Source organism: Salvelinus alpinus, chromosome 20 (assembly GCF_045679555.1).
Source record: "Salvelinus alpinus chromosome 20, SLU_Salpinus.1, whole genome shotgun sequence".
Lineage (NCBI taxonomy): Eukaryota > Metazoa > Chordata > Actinopteri > Salmoniformes > Salmonidae > Salvelinus > Salvelinus alpinus.
In genome coordinates this window covers 38,999,795-39,020,009 of record NC_092105.1, presented here as the reverse complement: position 1 = coordinate 39,020,009, position 20,215 = coordinate 38,999,795, and the positions used below count along the sequence as shown (strand labels likewise).

At 41.8% G+C, this 20,215-nt stretch overlaps 2 protein-coding genes across 14 annotated transcripts in view; both read right to left on the bottom strand.

The window, feature by feature from the left end:
• Positions 1-264: 264 nt before the first annotated feature.
• slc15a1a (solute carrier family 15 member 1a) lies at positions 265-8,236 on the bottom strand. Its single transcript, XM_071355653.1, has 21 exons — positions 8,215-8,236; positions 7,899-8,040; positions 7,682-7,801; positions 7,428-7,527; positions 5,521-5,611; positions 5,278-5,361; positions 4,793-4,875; positions 4,566-4,652; positions 4,369-4,458; positions 4,219-4,263; positions 4,094-4,126; positions 3,920-4,008; positions 3,724-3,805; positions 2,510-2,629; positions 1,913-2,059; positions 1,771-1,817; positions 1,528-1,623; positions 1,250-1,361; positions 1,015-1,152; positions 715-822; positions 265-486 (listed from the first exon to the last, which is right to left on the bottom strand). The coding sequence occupies exons 1-21, from the start codon at positions 8,219-8,221 to the stop codon at positions 265-267; spliced, it is 2,043 nt and encodes a 680-aa protein (XP_071211754.1). The 5' UTR covers positions 8,222-8,236.
• Positions 8,237-10,559: 2,323 nt separating this feature from the next.
• The window catches only part of LOC139546821 (dedicator of cytokinesis protein 9-like), a 118,122-nt gene continuing 108,466 nt past the window's right edge, over positions 10,560-20,215 (bottom strand). For 11 of the 13 annotated variants that reach the window (XM_071355652.1, XM_071355647.1, XM_071355650.1 and 8 more), the window contains 12 exons: positions 20,055-20,168; positions 19,700-19,915; positions 19,421-19,478; positions 16,897-17,003; positions 16,109-16,231; positions 15,865-15,978; positions 14,235-14,381; positions 13,891-14,101; positions 12,886-13,076; positions 12,528-12,628; positions 12,267-12,405; positions 10,560-11,879 (listed from right to left, as the gene is read on the bottom strand). In XM_071355652.1, coding sequence (XP_071211753.1) covers positions 11,754-11,879; positions 12,267-12,405; positions 12,528-12,628; positions 12,886-13,076; positions 13,891-14,101; positions 14,235-14,381; positions 15,865-15,978; positions 16,109-16,231; positions 16,897-17,003; positions 19,421-19,478; positions 19,700-19,915; positions 20,055-20,168 — 1,647 coding nt within the window. In that variant the 3' untranslated portion in view covers positions 10,560-11,753. Of the gene's footprint in view, positions 11,880-12,266; positions 12,406-12,527; positions 12,629-12,885; positions 13,077-13,890; positions 14,102-14,234; positions 14,382-15,864; positions 15,979-16,108; positions 16,232-16,896; positions 17,004-19,318; positions 19,479-19,699; positions 19,916-20,054; positions 20,169-20,215 lie in introns of all 13 variants that reach the window. The other 2 variants (XM_071355639.1, XM_071355651.1) reach the window with 1 other exon arrangement.

Genomic DNA, 20,215 nt, shown 5'->3' with positions numbered 1-20,215 from the left:
TATTTTGTGCATATCAAAACTATAATATAATACAATTGGTATTCATGTTCTTTCTCTTGCCCCTTCTCTCTTTCTCTCTTACGCGCGCGCACACACACACACACACACACACACACACACACACACACACACACACACACACACACACACACACACACACACACACACACACACACACACACACACACACACACACACACACACACACACACACACACACACACACACACACACACACACACATTTATGCAAATTTACAGAAATTTACATTTTGGTTTGTTTGGCTTCATCATCTTGATTGTGTTGGGCTACGGAATCTTTCTTCTGCATTTGAAACTCCTCTTTGTCTGATTCTTCCTTACCACCTTCGTCCCTGAACTGGGCCTCGATCTCTGCAGGGTCCATGTAGGTATAGAAATAGGCCATGATGGAGAAGATGACACACACTGCCACTAGGAGGGAGGCGAAGAGGACAAACTCTGCCCACTGCAGGAGGAAAAAACACAAAGATTTGACACGTCACATATTTTCCTCATCAGATCTGGCCCTTGAGGTATGCTTCATGGGCACTGAAGACTTCAACTCTTTCACCCATAGAGTCAGGGCTGGCTTTCCCAATATGCAGACAACGTGCCGCAAGAGGGCTGTGAGTGTGTCCTCAGAGGACATAGAATGAGAGGTTTATCTTTAGAGTGTAGTGTAGTGTCACTGTACCTGTTCTTCGATCTGTGCAATCTCAGCCACAATAAGGACAATAAAGTTGCCAATAGCTACAGTGAACAGCCAGCCTGCTTGTAGCACTGCCTTCATGTTGCTCGGTGCCTTTGAAGAAAGAAATATAGCTTGGTAAATTAGGCTGCAAATTGTAGTACAGCCACCCATTATTTTACAACTGAAAATTCAAGAGATTACTTTATACTTTCCCCTGTTGTTGGGCAGATCAAAATGATTCAAGTTCAGCACAGGGTCTAACATATGACTAAATGTCGACTAATAAGGTTGTGTGTGCTTCACCTGTGAATAAGAGAACTCCAGGCCAGTAACAGAGAACACCACCTCTCCACAGGTAATGAGGAAGTACTGTGGGATCTGCCAGCCCATATGGAAGGAGTTGGGCTGGATATCCTCAACCCCAGAAATGGATTCCGAGCACTATATAAAAGAGACAATCAAAACTGTAACTTTCTGAAGCTGATTATGGGATATATCACTGTATTATTAAGTGACACGTAGAAGGAGTGAAACTTACAGTTGGGCCCCATGCAAAATGACTGGGGATAAGCAGAGTGTAAGAACTCCCGAATCCAAATTCTCTGGAGTATTCACATGTGTTTGCACCATTGGTAATGGTGAAGGTGGCTCTGGAAATAAGTAAGAAGAGATGCTTTGGAAATCTGTGTTTGTGAGTCTTATAACGTAAGCAAAATCAGCTAAATACACATTTTAAGGATTTAGCTGCATATTCTTTATGTCATCCTCTTTATTATACTACATATTTGCAAGTATAATCAAGAATTAATTCCTTACTTTCCATTTGATATGAGAGAGTAGTTGGAAGCAGAGGAGTAGTCAATGCTTCCAAAAGTTGACACATTCACCGCTCCAGCCATACCATTAACAAATCTGGAAATGAATACACATAGAGTTGAGAAACAGCATCAACAAAAAAACACATCCAAATTAACCATGAATGGCTATAGATTATCTGAAAATGTATGTTCATTTCGGTCATCTCGGCAAACAAACATTGGGAAATGCATCCAAATGTACCTGATTGCATTGGCCCCTTGCTCTGGCTTTGCCATCACATCATCAGTCTGCAACAGAGGATCCGAGAAAATGTATATTGACTTAATGCTCATGATGTTAATACTGTACTTTTATAAGGGTGCAATAATAGGTATGTACTTACCACCTCCCACATTGGTGCACTGAGGTTTGAGGGAATTAGAAGTGTTTGTCGCTTGTCCTTTGCTAAGGAAATAGTCCTAGATATTGCAGGACTCTGAAATGAAACTTGGATGCTTTCTTCCTCAAATGTAAGGTAATTTGCACTAGCCTGTAAAATATATAAGTGGAGTCAGTCCCACAACAAGGTGTAAACACTTGACAGTTACAGTGAAGCACTTGGTTCAATTAGAAAGGTTACTACAACTGATACATGTCTTCATGTAATGTTTTGGTTGATCATAACTTCGCCATTCTACTTAAACCATTACTTGAGGACCTTACTACTGACGAATGGCTTTGTTTTTTATGACCGTGTGTTCTTTCTGCTTGCATTTTATATTTATATTTTGATGTGTGTATTTTCTGTAAATTCTGTAATTCAGGGCTCATCTGTAAAAGAGACCTTTCTCTCAGTATGACTCCCTGATAAAATAAAGGTTAAATAAAACATGTAAAAGATATTCTTCTAGTAGACATCAACATCTGTGTAAGATTTCTGCCAATACAGTCAGGTTTTGTGATATGAATGCCTAAGAGAACCTCCTCAAGATGGTTTTACCTTAGCTGCTTCAATGACGAATGGATCATTATTGGGTAGGGTAACTGTCAAGGGGATACTGCCCATGTTGAGTAATTTTAATTGGCTCTGGGAGGATGATGGGAAGGTTGGCAAGGTTTTCTGAAATAGATACAAGCAGAGTCATATATTTATATATACAGTTGAAGTCGGAAGTTTACATACACCTTAGCCAAATACATTTAAACTCAGTTTTTCAAAATTCCTGACATTTAATCCTAGTAAAAATTCCCTGTCTTAGGTCAGTTAGGATCACCACTTTATTTTAAGAATGTGAAATGTCAGAATAATAGCAGAGAGAATGATTTATTTCAGCTTTTATTTCTTTCATCACATTCCCAGTGGGTCAGAAGTTTACATACACTCAATTAGTATTTGGTAGCATTGCCTTCAAATTGTTTCACTTGGGTGAAACATTTCAGGTAGCCTTCCACAAGCTTCACACAATCAGTTGGGTGAATTTTGGCCCATTCCTCCTGACAGAGCTGATGTAACGGAGTCATGTTTGTAGGCCTCCTTGCTCACACACGCTTTTTCAGTTCTGCCCACAAATTTTCGATAGGATTGAGGTCAGGGCTTTGTGATGGCCACTCCAATACCTTGACTTTCTTGTCCTTAAGCCATTTTGCCACAACTTTGGAAGTATGCTTGGGGTCATTGTCCATTTGGAAGACCCATTTGCGACCAAGCTTTAACTTCCTGACTGATGTCTTGAGATGTTGCTTCAATATATCCACATAATTCTCAGTCCTTACCGACTTGCCAAAACTATAGTTTGTTAACAAGAAATTTGTGGAGTGGTTGAAAAACGAGTTTCAATGACTCCAAAATATGTGTATGTAGACTTCCGACTTCAACTGTAAGTGTATGTAAACTTCCTACTTCAACTGTAGATAGATATATGTTAGTATATGGCTCTGGGTACAAGTAAGGATTTAGCAAATAATATAATCTCTTTGTTATGCGTTCCAATTCTATAGACAGTGAAAGTATTGCCATTAAGAGGGTCAAAATGGGATACTCTCCATTTTGACTTCGTCATAATAGAGATTTCCTGTAGCCCGGGTTCTAGACTGTTTCTGCTTTCAACAATGCTACATCTATTCCTAGCCATACAAGGCAAGATAGCATCAAAGAATACTTTACTAAACCAGAAACAAACTGCCACACAATGTAGATGTATCGTACACACTTACATCAATCTGGATCTGTACCAAAGCTGCAGCAACAAAGGCCATGGCTGCCAAAAACATCCCCACTGTCATTCTCCTCAAAGGACTGTTGAGGAAAGGTTCATGGTTAGACTCCTAAGCATGCTTACACCTGCCTCTTCACTGTTTTGTAGATACTGCACAGGCATTTGTTTTATCATTTTCTTTAAGTAGAACTTACGTGAAGTTCAGGCCACATTTCTTTATCAGTGGGTACACCACACTGTCCATGATCGGTACCAGAGTCAGGATCAGGATAGGGTTGACAGTCTGTCAAAAAGATGGTTTCTATGGTGAGAAGTGCATTTAGCCATGGATGAAAACAAACAGGAACCATAAAGTACCTCTAACGTACCTGCATTTGATCAGGCTGCAGAATGAGGGCTCCCTGGAAAGAGAGCAAGGTTATTACTAACAAGAACAACTTGCAAACTGTAGCTTTAGTTGACTTTTTACAGTGGGATGGTTTTGCAAACGTACAAAGTTCCCATCCATGGTGGTGGCCTGAAGAGTCCACCTAGAGCCCTGTGAGGGAGCAGAACGTTTTACTTGATTATACCATATGGATATTACAAGTTACATCACATATTGCAGGACAAACTAGATTATTTACCAACGTATGTCAGATACCTTTTGGTCAAATAGGGTCCAGAACATGGGAAGGGGAATGTACAGAAATAGAACCTTCAGCACCATCTTTATCTGAGCAATGAGGAGTTTCTACAAGCACAAAAAGAGAGAAAGACAATATGAGGTGTTGCTCATATATTTGAGACCGAACATGCCATTTAGATAGTACTGTGTAGTTTGCAGTGTAGATAACCTACCTCGTGTTTCTCTTCGGCCCAGTCCATCCAGTGGGTTCTCTTCGGGTAGGAGCTACTCCTGTGCCTGAAGCGGTTCTTTATTGCAAACTGTAAAGGCAGACACAGAAATGATCCTTTCAGAAACACCAGGATGGCTGCAGGGAAGAGTCCACCAGTCATTTTTCACATCGTTGTGAAAGTTGATGCAATTATGCTAAATGCTGGTACTAGATAATGTTTTGACTTACCCCAATACATTTACACACATCCAGCATTATGTTTCCCTGCGGTTCAGTCTTATGGTACATACCACTTCCAATTATGAACACGACTGTAGGGACAAACAGCAAAACAGCACTTTCAAACTACATTTTTATACTCTTTATCAGAATTTTTTTTACAGCAAAACCACGGGACAAGGTACAGTTATAGGATCTTAATTTGATCACTCTTTTGTTGCTGAGAATTTTCCTTCACCGCAGGAAATGCAAAAGAGCTTTGTGATTTACATAAATTCACTGAAAACCCACACTAACACATGGTTATATTAACAGTATTGCACTTTTCCTGCAGCCTACTTTTGCCCGGCTAATAGTCTGACCACTGAACAAGCAAAATTACAGACTGAACATTCAAATACTGTTGCTGTAGGATTTAATTTGCTGTGACAATATAGGTCAAATTAAGATCCTACATCTGTAGGTAGAATAAAGAAGATGGTAGAGACACTAACCAAGGGCGACCACCATGAGCGCAGCAGGGACACCGAAGGCCAGAGGGTAACACTTCTGCTGGCTGTGGATGCCACACTCCTGGCCTAAACACAGGGACACAGCACAGACATCACTCATCCATACACTAGCTGCAGTTGTGTTGTGTATTAAATAGTTATTTTTGCAGATTTGTGGTAATATCTTCAGACGGCATTGATGGAGTTATTATACATAGCCTGGCCTGGCTTGGACATTCCCCCTACCTCTGAGGATTGGTGTAATGATAGTAGACAGGAGACTCCCACCATTGATACACAGGTAGAAAACCGAGAAGAAAGTGCTCCTCTGTTTTGCCTGCGAAAATAAAAGGAATAGATTTGTATCGTGTGTAAAGTTTGTACTGTACCAGTCAAAAGTTTGGACACACCTACTCATTCAAGGGTTTTTGTTTATTTTGACATTGTAGTGAAGACATCAAAACTATGAAATAACACATCTGGAATCATGTAGTAACCAAAAAAGTGTTATATAAAATATATTTTGATTTGTTTTTGGACATTATTCAAAGTAACCACCCTTTGCCTTGATGACACCTTTGCACACTGTTGGCATTCTTTCAACCAGCTTCACCTGGAATGCTTTTCCAACAGTCTTGAAGGAGCTCCCACATATGCAGAGCACTTGTTGCTGCTTTTCCTTAACTCTGCAGTCCATCTCTTCCCAAACCATCTCAATTGGGTTGAGGTCAGGTGATTGTGGAGGCAAGGTCATCTGACGCAGCACTCCATCACTCTCTTTCATCACTCTCTCAAATAGCCCTTACACAGCCTGGAAGTGTGTTGTGTCATTGTCCTGTTGGAAAACAAATGACAGTCCCACTAAGCGCAAACCAGATGGGATGGCGTATCGCTGCAGAATGCTGTGGTAGCCATGCTGGTTAAGTGTGCCTTGAATTCTAAATAAATCACAGAGAGTGTCACCAGCAAAGCACCCCCACACCATCACACCTCTTCCTCCAAGCTACACGGTTGGAACCACACATGCGGAGATCATCAGTTCACCTACTCCTTGTCTCACAAAGACACGGAGGTTGGAACCAAAAATCGCAAATTTGGACTCATCAGACCAAAGGACACATTTCCACTGGTCTAATGTCCATTGCTCGTGTTTCTTGGCCCAAGCATGTCTTCTTATTGGTGTCCTTCAGTAGTGGTTTCTTTGCAGCAATTTGACCATGAAGGCCTGATTCACGCAGTCTCCTCTGAACAGTTGATGTTGAGATGTGTCTGTTACCTGAACTCTGTGAAGTATTTATTTGGGCTGCAATCTGAGGTGCAGTTAATTGCCCATTTCTGAGGCTGGTAACTTTAATGACTTATCCTCTGCAGCAGATGTAACTCTGGGTCTTCCTTTCCTGTGGCGGTCCTCATGAGAGCCAGTTTCATCATAGAGCTTGATGGTGTTTGCGACTGCATTTAATTAAAGAAACCTTCAAAGTTCTTGAAATGTTCCAGATTGACTGCCTTCATGTCTTAAAGTAATGATGGACTGTCGTTTCTCTTTGCTTATTTGAGCTGTTCTTGCCATAATATGGACTTGGTCTTTTACCAAATAAGGCTATCTTCTGTATACCACCCCTACCTTTGTTACAACAATACCGAAGGAAATAAATTCCACAAACGAACGTTTAAAAAGGCACGCCTGTTAATTGAAATGCATTCCAGGTGACTACCTCATGAAGCTGGTTGAGAGAATGCCAAGTATGCAAAGCTGTCATCAAGACAAAGGGAGGCTACTTTGAAGTATCTAAAATATATTTTGATTTGTTTAACAGTTATTTTGTTACTACATGATTCCATATGTGTTATTTCATAGTGTTGATGTCTATACTATTATTCTACAATGTAGAAAATAGTAAAAATGAATCAGTAGGTGCCCAAGCTTTTGACTGGTACTGTATATTATGTGCCATTCATAGGAGATACATGTACATTACACTTATCAAAGGAGCAAGGTTCTCCTACACGTTCTTCATTTCAAGGTTAACATCAGTGTTCGTGGGTATTAAAATGACTTGGCAGCTGTAGTGAGAAAATATCTGCCTACTGACAAAGATACAGACAGACACAGTGGTGGTGTTATTCTCCGAATACTGAGTTATTCTGCTAACCTGGTGGTCCTGAAACTGGTCTCCTCCAAAAGCAGCTACACATGGTTTGATACCACCTGTACCCAGCGCAATGAGGAGCAGGCCCACCATGGACAGCACACTGAGAGAGGAGGGAGAGCAATATTGTTAGGCCATGCATTCAGTAGCACCTCACAAAGTCCATGTAGTCAGGACATACCCCAGCAAGCCTTCGCATGTGACTTGTGTTTGCGGAAGTGAATCTATGAACTTGACTTTAAATGAGGACGACTCACATATGCAAGGTCAAGTTGTCTGGCGTGCCATCTCTGTCTGTGTCCGTGATGTCATGAATGGCGCTGACTGCCATCACAACCTGGCCAATTGCATAGACAATGGACAAGTAGATGATAGTCCTGCAGGAAGGGGAAATCAAGGTGTTAGCTACCAGTGCAAGAACAAATTCCTGTTCTGTAATACACCCTAGTTCTAGGACTCCGAACAGTCACTTACTTAAACTTGCCCAACCAGGAGTCTGCTACAATGGCTCCCAGGATGGGAGTCAGGTAGCACAGAGCCACAAAGGTGTGGTAGATGGAGGTGGCCAGGTCATCATCAAACCGAAGGAAGTACCTGAAGTACAGCACCAGCACAGCTGTGGACAGGAGAGAGAGAAGGGGAAGCTCCTCAGGATGGGCACTCCACAAAGCCACTATAGTTGTTCCCAGTGGGCAAAACTCGTTGAAATTAGACATTTTTAACTAGTTTTGCTCACTGGGTTAGAACTGTTGATTACTCCCATGTAGTAGATACTGTGTCATATTCTTACCTCGCATGCCATAGTAGGAGAATCTCTCGCAGAACTCATTTACAACAATGAAGAATATGCTTAGGGGATAGCCACATACCTCCTGTTCATACAGACACAAAATAAGGGCCATATTACACTGGTATCTGTATAACTTCATCTATACTATATCTGAATAAAAGCCAAGTTACTTTAAAATTGCAGAGTGCAGTTAAAAATAAGGATTCCCTTACAGCTATGATATTGAATGAAATACACATACACTATATATACAAAAGTATGTGGACACCCCTTCAAATTAGTGGATTCGGCTATTTCAGCCACACTCGTTGCTGATAGGTGTATAAAATCGAGCACACAGCCATGCAATCTCAATAGACAAACATTGGCAGTAGAATGGCCTTACTGAAGAGCTCAGTGACTTTCAACGTGGCACCGGCAAAGTCAGTTTGTCAAATATCTGCCCTTCTAGAACTGCCCCCAGTCAACTGTAAATCCTGTTATTGTGAAGTGGAAATGTTTTGGAGCAAAAATGGCTCAGCTGCGAAGTGGTAGGACACACAAGCTCACAGAACGGAACCACAGAGTGCTGAAGCACGTAGCGTTTAAATAGTCTGTCGTCGGTTGCAAAACTCACTAATGAGTTCCAAACTGTTTCTGGAAGCAACATCAGCACAAGAACTGTTGGTCGGGAGCTTCATGAAAAGGGTTTCCATGGCCGAGCAGCAGCACAGAAGCCTAAGATCCCCATGTGCAACGCCAAACGTCGGCTGAAGTGGTGTAAAGCTCGCCGCCATTGGACACTGTAGCAGTGGAAACACATTCTCTGGAGTGATGAATCACGCTTCACCATCTGGCAGTCCGACAGACAAATCTAGGCCCCTTAGATCCCGTGAAGGGAAATCTTAACGCTATCAATCAATCAATCACATTTATTTATAAAGCCCTTTTTACATCAGCCGATGTCAAAAAGTGCTATACAGAAACCCAACTTAAAACCACAAACAGCAAGCAATGCAGATGTAGTAGCACAGTGGCTTGGAAAAACTCCCTAGAAAGGAAGGAACCTAGAGAGGAACCAGGCTCTGAGGGGTGGCCAGTCCTCTTCTGGCTGTGCTGGGTTGAGATTATAACAGCACATGGCCAAGATGTTCAAATGTTCATAGATGACCAGCAGGGTCAAATAATAATAACAATAATCACGGTGGTTGCAGAGGCTGCAACAGGTCAGCACCTCATAAGTAAATGTCAGTTGGCATTTCCATTCTAGACGATAATGTGCTTCCAACTTTTTGGCAACAGTTTGGTGAAGGCCCTTTCCTGTTTCAGCATAACAATGCCACCATGCACAAAGTAAGGTCTATCCAGAAATAATTTGTCAATCGGTGTGGAAGAACTTGACTGGCCTGCAGAGCCCTGCCCTCAACCCCACCTTTGGGATGAATTGGAACGTCGACTGCGAACAAGGCCTAATCGCCCAACATCAGTGCTGGACCTCACTAATGCTCGTGGCTGAATGGAAAGCAAGTCCCCGCAGCAAAGTTCCAACATCTAGTTGAAAGCCTTCCCAACAGCAAGGGCACCAACTCCATATTAATGCTCATGATTTTGGAATGAGATGTTCGACAAGCAGGTGTCCAAATACTTTTGGTCGTGTAGTGTAGCTGAATATGCAAGCTTGAATTGCGTATATCAATTGGTGCTAGTTAATTTAATCTATGAAGCATTTATTGATTTTTCAGAGCATCACGTGTGAAATAAATTAATCCAGACAATGGACAGTGCACTAGAAGTCTTACCTTTGACTTGCCCTTCTTAACAACGTCTTCATCTTTTTGTGTGTGAGAAATAAAACCATTAGGTTAAATATATAAAATATTAGAGATATCTAAGCAGGGTACAGATGTAACAATTAAATAGATGCATTTTTTCCCACCAATAACATAAGCCTATCAGAAAATGCCAGATATCTGAATAGCATAGATCCATAATATCATTTAACAGATGCAATTTTTGCAATTTTAATAGCATTTTGTTGCCTGACCTGTCATGATGGCAGTGTATAGAGACTGCTCTTCGTCCTGTAATGTTTAGTATCCTTTAGTGATCCCTTCCAGGCTAACACAGTGATTCCTGCCACTATGACTAGGAGGCACGACCCTGGAATGGTATCCCAGAATGCTGTTTTATGGTTTTATCTTGTGCGAGAACACCAGAGGCAGGAAGGTGAGAGTGAGTCAATACCTCAAATGAGCTAATAATTAGATAATACTGTATCATATAAAACAACGTTACAGTCAATAAGCTACTAGACTACTTCCATCAATGTTGTTGTGAGAAAGGTTCATAAGTAAATCAAGTAGAAGTGCAGAGAAATAAGGGAATTTTATTTAAAAGAAAAGCATTAGGGAACATTTCTGTATACAGCAGAACAGTGACTTTCTGTTAAATAAAAATAAAAAACCCAATGCTTCCCAAATATAAAAATGATTTCATTAACATTTGAATGAACACTAAAATGGTCAAAGCTTCATATAAACTACCACAGTAGATCTCGTCTCTGGATCCACACCTCATTGCTTTGGCAAGAAGGACAAACATCTTTACAGTGTATTGAACCCAACACAGCAAGACACCTTGCAAAAGACAAATATTGCACTCCTTTTTTATATACAAGAATTAACAGCTTGGAATATACTTATATGCAACGGCTGTAAAAAAAAATATTAAAAAAAATCCCATTCTAAGACATTTCAGTGATTAAGGTTGAACACTAATGTTTTCATAGGAGGCTCTTTTTCCATTAAGTTGCAGCTTTGTAAAAACATAACGAGTCTTCATGTACAGAGAGATGAATGCCAATGTATGCAGCAAATATAGTTCGCCAAGACATCAATATGAGATTTATCAAAGTGGAATAATGTACATACAAGATCACTTGAAGAGTTCAGAGCAGAAGACCAATGATCAAAACAAAAAGATGAAAATGAGACGACAGGAGGCTGATGGGGAGCTAGTGACATCACATGCACATTTGTGTTGCTTTAAGGATCCCTACAGGAACGTCTCCACAGGAAACACTACCAGTGATGTCATATACAGTATATATCATGGAACCCCAGTCAGACTCAAGACACAGGGTGGAGGATACACCAGTCCCCCCTCATTCTGTATGTCTGCTCCACAGATAGACAGCCCCACCCTGCCTCACCTCACCTCACCTCGCCTCCCCCCACCCCCCTCTGTTCATGTGGACCTCCTTTAGTTCAGTCGCCCTCATGGATCAATGTCCCTTGTCCCATCCTCCACAGAGGGGCTGTACTGTATACGATAGTGAAATCAGAAAACGACATGGTCCTTTGTCCTGGCCCACGGGACAAGCCAAAGGAGGTGGTGAGAGAAGGTTAAAAGAACATTAATAGTGTCTCACTTTAGCCAGAGCAAACTTGATGATAAGGAGAGCAGTGAAGCAGGAATGGGGGCTCATGGCAGCACTGGCACACTGGTTGGCGCGTGCATGCGGAGCGTTGAGGTCAGGAGTCAGCCAATCCCAGTGGATCTCACACCACAGAGGAGGAGTTGGGCATGCCCGCAATGGTGGCACCGCTGGGGGTACCACTGATGGCATTGAAGATGTGCAGCGAGTCTGGAAGAACGCTCTTCATGCCATCCTCCACTGGAATGATCTGGAAGGCGGAGGAAGGGAGCGAGGGAGAGAGTTCAAGGTGATGCTAAATGATAAATGGTCTATTTTAGACAATTTAATTAGGATTAATCACACATAATGAAGCCCATGCCAAAGATGTTTTACCATCCAATCTGCTCATGTCAGCACAAAGGAAAAACAGAGGGAAAAGGGGGATATCAAAGACCAAATATTAGACTATGCAATTCCAATCCCTTATAATAACGGTTACGTTCATAACATTCCTCAAACTAAACTGTTTCACCAGCATTGCAATCAGAACAAATAGAACAGATACATCCAAAATGTACAAATCATTAAAAACAACTGATGCACAAACAATATTGAGTCCCAATGTTTGTTATGCTAGCAGGTAGCTCCTCCTTACTGGCTCGTGCATGATGTCGGACAGCTCTCTGGCCAGGTCTCTGTAGTTGGCCTTCATCTCGTCATGGTACTCCTGCTGGTCCTCTTTGATCAGCCGCTCGTTGATGCCCAGGCCATGGCCACACGCCTCCACAAACTGCCTGCTCCACAAAAGGCCAGTGTCATACATAATACATAGTGTATGTAATTCATGGTCTTCTGTAATTACTTAGTGGACAGATATGTTGTGTGGCATGGGAATGTGTATTCTGTAAGAACTCACCTAAAGACTTCTTTAAGTTGTTTGACCTTGTTGTCAGGATACTTCTTGGTGCTGGCATCATCCAGGAAAGCTCTGGCATATGCGAGGGGACCAGCATTTACCTAAAAGGTGAGAATAACATTTATTTCAGATTGGAAAGTTAAGGGATGTCTTTGCCATATAGAATTTCTATATAGTGAATAAAATAGGTGAATGGGTAGAAAAATGAGGAAGTTGTGTTTCTGTGCTCTGTGAGGACAGAGGATGTGGTTTGTGAGGACAGAGGATTTGGCTTGTGAGCAGAGGATGTGGTTAGTGAGGACAGGGGATGTGGTTAGTAAGGACAGGAATTGTGGTTTATGAGGACATAGGCCTGCACCTGGACACTGATGCTGCCCTGTAGTTTGAGCTGCAGGCGGATCATGTCCACATCACTGGTGGAAACCAGCTGTCTCAGCTCGGCCACCTTCTTGCTCATCTCGTCTATAGCCACCTCTATGGGGTTCAGGTCTGTGTGATGCTGGTACATCACCGCAATACGCTTCTTCACATAGGGGAAACAGTGTGTTGCTATGAGAGAGAGAGAGAAAATGGATGTGAACATGGTTGCTCAACCTATTAGGTGCGTAAAACATCCTCACCCACACATACGTTTATTAGGGGTTCAGACAGATATGTGTCCTAAGCAGTTTGATGGCGTGAGACTTGCCCATTCACTCACTAAAGACCTTTGAGGCAAGGCAGCCTTATCAGATAATGAAGATATAAGATTAAGTTTGTACATTGGAGTGTTTTACACTGTAAAACAATAAAACACAACCAATTGGGATGAAGAAATATTATTAACAAAGAGCTGACATACTCAGAACCTAATCAGATATTTCCATTATTGCACAGGACCCTTCCTACAGCAATATTATGCCAGGTACATGTACATACATACATGCCAGTACTAGCAAAGGTTTCTATGGGTATAAGGTGCTTGTCTAAGTAAATACTATAGATGCTACGACATGTTTAACATCAACATTCCCCTGTGACTGGAACTGTGTTGACCGATGTGTTTCATTACCGTTGTCTGCGCCACAGCATGATCCCATGGACTGTACATATCTGTAGATTACCTGGATACCCTCCCCTTTCCCAGCTACACGCAGGGAGTGTTCTAAGCAGTATGCACGGATCATGTTTGAGTGATAAGGAATGTGTCTGATATTTGCGTCACATTATTTTCCGTGAGAGTCATCTATAGGTTTGTCTCACTGTGTAAGCAATAGGAAAATCTTTACAAATCTGTACATCCATGAACATACATTTGGAATAAGATGTCGACCTATGGGTCCCTTCATTGGCCCTAACTGTCTAGATGAAGTGGAACACCTACTGGTCAGGATGGTCCTGCGTTTGCACTGCTCCTCCACCCCTCCCTGCTTCTTCCCCGACACGGTGAAGGGCATCTCGAAGACAAAGCGACGGATGTTGTGGCTCTTCTCAAAGTCTGTCTTCCTGTCCACCAGCTCCTTCTCTTCCAGGAACGGGATGACATGGGTCACCTGGATGTAGGCATACTTCGAGTCGAGATCTTTAGGGTTGATCTGGATAGGACACATAACACAAAATACCAATCAGAACACATAACATAAATGACCAATAAGAGGAATGACTAATCACAACCATCGAAAACACAAATCGAGGGTCAAATACCAAGAGTAAAGATTTGACACTTACCCTCCCAGAGTCCTGAATGATCTTAACATTCTCTGGGCCAAACTTGTCAGAGTAGAGCTTGAGTAGCCTCTGAGATATCTCTGACAGTGGGGTGAATTTGGGTTCTTTGTAGATGTACTCTTTACCATCTTCATCCTCAAAGAATCCCTAGCAGGAAGCCAAAAATACACACTATGGTTACAGTACTAGAGAAAAGGAAACTAACGAAAACCCAAATGTCAAGGTGTTCATGTAACGACGACGTCAAAAGCAGTATGAAGACTTAAAAACAAGAGTATAACAGACAAATGAGCAGGGCACTCAATGGGATGAGTGACAGCAACAATTTCATATCCTGACCCTAAGAGCAAGAAATATTCCCAAAATACATATCCCTGGATCAATGTCACAGTCAAAGCACAGAAACAAACAAAACTGATCTAGAATCAGTGCTACTGGACAAATAAAAGGACGGATGCAGGGATTTGGATTTCACTCCATCAAAGGATGCACAGTATTTATACCCAAAAAACAATAATACAAAAATCCCTCAGCACTGTAGCTGAATGGGGAAGTAGCTATCACCTGGATGAATGGATACAGAGATGAAAAATGGAATCCTCCCATTGAACCTTGAATAATATGCTTGTTGTCAGGGCAACACTAAGCCAGAGAGTAGTAGAGGGTCGAGATGGATAAGCTAGGCGGCGGTTAATACCACTGACTGCACTAACAGGGGCACATCACAAGCCTTAAGCTCTAACGCAGAGTGCCTACCACGTTATTTGCTTTCTCATTCATTTACCTCAGCCTCAGAGTCAGTAAACTGGTACTGCTACGGAGTTGTAGGTAGAGTAACAGAAAACAAAAAAATCATAGTTATTCCAACACTACCCAGACTACAACTATAGCATGTAAGTGTTCACACTATAACACCACATACAGAAGTAACATGGTTCTATGAAAGTTATACACGCCAACAAAGCAAACTGTCAAAAGCAAGAACTGCAAAACACAAGAGTTAACACAGTGAAAGACGAGGAAGAACCAGATGTAAGAAGACTTTGAAAATAACATTGGAAAATGGAAGCTAAGAAGACAGTCTATTACTCCATTGAATCAGCAACATGCAATGCTGTTGCAACAACCAAACACAAATAGTTGGCGGAAGGTTAGTGAGTTAATGTAACTGCTAAGAGCTTTAAGCAGCACACTTTGGCTGAAAAAATGGCATGGATTACAGCAACAGCACACCACACACAGATTTAGGCTGTTCAGGAGCAGATCCTACTGCAGAACTTACCGCTGCCTTTAAAGAGGATAAAAAAGCAGGGGGAAAAAGTATTAGATTGGATAATAAAAAGGGCACGTGACGTGGTCATGCTTTTATCAATCAAAACGCTTCCAGCATCTCCCATGCTCAAATCAAGACTATTTTGGGGCACTTATTAATTTAGCCATTTGCGCCTTGAAATTGAATTCATCTTAAACAATACATTGAAAATATAATTGGTTAAAAATCTAAAATACCTGCATACTGTATTTGAAAGAGCAAAGCAATAGTATAGCGGGAAAGTGAAACAATTTGAGATCTCCATTGCATTGTTTTGTGATACAACAGTCTACCGTCAGATTTCAATCGCTAGCTCACCTGACCAAAGAAAGCCACTCTGAAATATGTGCCCAGCAGCCTCTTGCCCGTGTGCATGACCTCGGTCACTTTGCTGTAGGCACGATGGAGCGTGTCGTACAGGTGAGCTAGTTTCTGTGGAATTGAGAAACACACCGATAAGAAACAGCATCTTTTAATCAATGTTTGGGCCTTTATCCTTTAAATGTTGAGCCCCATGACCTTGAGAGTGGAACCAACAGTGGGTGCAGGTCTGCTGCTGTACCTCAAAGTCCCTACGCTTCTCATAGATGGGGATGATGAGCTTGTAGACGTCTGAGATGAGCTCATAGCGCTCAGCCTTCCACAGGCCATCAGCACACTCCTCCAACAGCTCCATCAGTACATCCTGTTTTGGAGAAAGGACGAGAGAAAACACCACTTTTCATATGGTGTCCACACGAAGGTGATCTGAACATAGACAACACGAGGGCTTCATTTCAAAGCTTTATGAAGGTTAGTGCAAAGAGAAAGTACTAGAGGCCTATTGTCCTTGACTCAACGCAACATGAACGGTTGTATAACTCCAATGACATCCTGTATAATGAGGATATGGTGAACAGGATATGAAAATGGGATTTAAAATGCACATTTGTTCGGCATCAACTCTAAATGGCTATTGGACGGCTATCATATGCCACAATGATAAGCTACACTGTGCCTTATTAGAGAACAGCGAGGATTTATTTGTAATAAATTCAAGCGTATCATTAGATGTGGAATTGGTTGCATGTTGTTCAGTAAGTGCTTTTGTTTTGCATGTTGTTTGATAGTGTGGAGCAGAGCCGATTCACAGATAACATCTCTACAAGATAGCTGCCTAGTTATCTCCAGGAAAGTGCAAACTCCAAAATTTAGCAGCAAGTGTGCTGGAAATGATCCAAGGATATAAACTGATCATAAAAAAAAAAAGATAGAGTTGTGAATGCCCCGCCCAAAACACGACATTCAAACGAGCACCAGAACTCATGTCTTGACCTAGCAGCAGATAGCAGCAGGCTGCTAGTCTCTCACCTCGTTGAAGTGGACATCCTGCATGCCCACATCCTCCATCATGGACACCTCTTCATCAATGTTGGGAGTGACCACCCGGAAGGCTGAGCAACCCTGTTTGAACATGCCTACGGACGTTAAGGAGATGGGACCATCATCAATAAACCAAATAGACAGACATTTTATTCTTTCTGAGGTGTTTTATACAGGTTCTACACTAAGGGGAAAATATAGCTTCATTCAGAACATTATCTGGTGTACTAACAGGCAAAAGGTCAAAGTTTGTTGTCAGGGAAACAGATAATTGCTCTCTTATACAGTGTGCTATGAGTGGACCTGCTTTCACAGAGCTGATTATCCCTCTGGTGTTAAGAAGCTGTGTGTGAAACAACACAGACCGACAGATTACAATGTTACATGACAAAATATGTGGCTGTATGTATCAAGCATCTCAGAGCAAAAAAGTGCTGATTTATGATCAGTTTTGCCTTTTAGATCACATTGAATACGGACAGGGAGGACCTGATCCTAGATCAGCACTCTAACTCTGAGGCGCTTGATACATACTAGGTCTGGGAACTCACGATACAATATTATCACGATACTTAGGTGGAGATACGATATCTATTGCGATTCTCACGATTCTACAGTTGAAGTCGGAAGTTTACATACACTTAGATTGGAGTCATTAAAACTTGTTTTTCAACCACTACACAAATTTCTTGTTAACAAACTATAGTTTTGGCAAGTCGGTTAGGACATCTACTTTCTGCATGACAGAACAAATTTCTCCGACAATTGTTTACAGATTATTTAACTTATAATTCACTGCATCACAATTCCAGTGAGTCAGAAGTTTACATACACTAAGTTGACTGTGCCTTTAAACAGCTTGGAAAATCCCAGAAAATGATGTCAAGACTTTAGAAGCTTCTGATAGTCTAATTGACATAATTTGAGTCAATTGGAGGTGTACCTGTGAATGTATTTCAAGGCCTACCTTCATACTCAGTGCCTCTTTGCTTGACATCATGGGAAAATCAAAATAAATCAGCGGAGACCTCAGAAAAGAATGTAGACCTCCACAAGTCTGGTTCATCCTTGGGAGCAATTTCCAAACGCCTGAAGGTACCACGTTCATCTGTACAAACAATAGTACGCATGGGGACAAAGATCGTACTTTTTGGAGAAATGTCCTCTGGTCTGATGAAACAAAAATGGAACTGTTTGGCCATAATGACCACCATTATGTTTGGAGGAAAAAGGGGGAGGCTTGCAAGCCGAAGAACACCATCCCAACCGTGAAGTACGGGGGTGGCAGCATCATGTTGTGGGGGTGCTTTGCTGCAGGAGGGACTGGTGCACTTCATAAAATAGATAGAATCATGAGGCAGGAAAATTATGTGGATATATTGAAGCAACATCTCAAGACATTAGTCAGGAAGGTAAAGCTTGGTCGCAGATGGGTCTTCCAAATGGACAATGACCCCAAGCATACTTCCAAAGTTGTGGCAAAATGGCTTAAGGACAACAAAGTCAAGGTATTGGAGTGGCCATCACAAAGCCCTGACCTCAATCCCATAGAAAATTTGTGGGCAGAACTGAAAAAGCGTGTGCGAGCAAGGAGGCCTACAAACCTGACTCAGTTACACCAGCTCTGTCAGGAGGAATGGGCCAAAATTCACCCAACTTATGTGGGAAGCTGGTGGAAGGCTACCTGAAACGTTTGACCCAAGTTATACAATTTAAAGGCAATGCTACCAAATACTAATTGAGTGTACGTAAACTTCTGACCCACTGGGAATGTAATGAAAGAAATAAAAGCTGAAATAAATCATTCTCACTGCTATTATTCTGACATTTCACATTCTTAAAATAAAGTGGTGATCCTAACTGACCTAAGACAGAGAATTTTTACTAGGATTAAATGTCAGGAATTTTGAAAAACGTATTTTAAATGTATTCGGCTAAGGTGTATGTAAACTTCCGACTTCAACTGTATATGTATTGCGATCTGACAGCGCCATTTTATTGCGATTTGATGTTCTAAACATATTCCTCACCATATGTCTGCTGCAGAGGGACAGAGAGAGCCTTGACAAAACGACTTTTGATCAGTCATAGAAATAAAAGTGCTATTTAAAAAGAAGACAGAGAAAAAGCTATGAAGGAGTTTTGGTGCAGGTACAGCCAACTAGCGCAAAAATAATATTGCGATATTGTCAAAACACCACCCTATATCGTCAAAAATAATATCCCTTTGTGTCACTGTATCGATTTTCTCCCCCATCCCTAATACATACGGCCCCTGATCGTATCGGAACGTAGAAAGAACGACAAATTACATAGTGCTATGTACACTAATCACAGTATAGTATTGGACTACTGACTAATAACAAACTAATAACTACCAATAATTTCATTAAAATCACATTGCGCTGACCATTCATGAACCCCTTGTGAAGTTCTCCTGTCTTGAAAAGAGACAACGGCACCATCGAATGACAATCATCAGCAACATCTCTACTGCTGACGGAAAACGCACCTTTTCTCCGGAGATACTCGGCCACCAGTGCCGCCACGTGCACATAACACATGGCTGCCTGTGAACAACAGAGAACATCCCAGATAGATCAGTATGTTTTACCAGCCACCCACATGACTTGAATTCAACATATAACATCATCATACTGTGTATAGAAAGATTCTACCATAATCCATTCCTTAAATATCTACACCTATCAAAATAACACCCATCCCTCTGGCATTGACTTATATTCATATATTTTTAGGCCCAAACTCTGACCCCTAGCCTGGTACAGACCTCGGACAGGTCTCCATTCTTCACATGGATGCGGGCCATGCTGTCCAGCCAAGTCTTGCGGAGTTCGGGCGTGCTGGCGTAGGACTTGGCTAGGCTATACTGCAGGTCCACCAGCATCTCCGGGTCCCTCTCATGCTCCTTCATCTGAGCCGTGGCCATCAGGACCGTCCGGATCCGCTTGGTCAGGTCCTTCACATCTGACGGGAAAGCGGTGTTCTACACAGGATAATACAGCAGATTATTCAAGTGGTCCAACCTTGGCTGTAATATATTTCATATAATATGTCCATTAAAGACCAAGCAATACCGATGACATGAAGTTTGAATGTGAATAGAGTGTCCATCGGGATCTGACCTTGATGGTCTTATCACTGTTGGCACAGTTGTTGATGATAGACAGAGACTGTTGGAAGCGGGTTCCTCCGATACCGATGACGTCAGCGATCAGCTGACTGACAGCGATCACCACCTGGGCGTGAAGGCAGGAAATGCACATCAATACGAAACTACTATCAC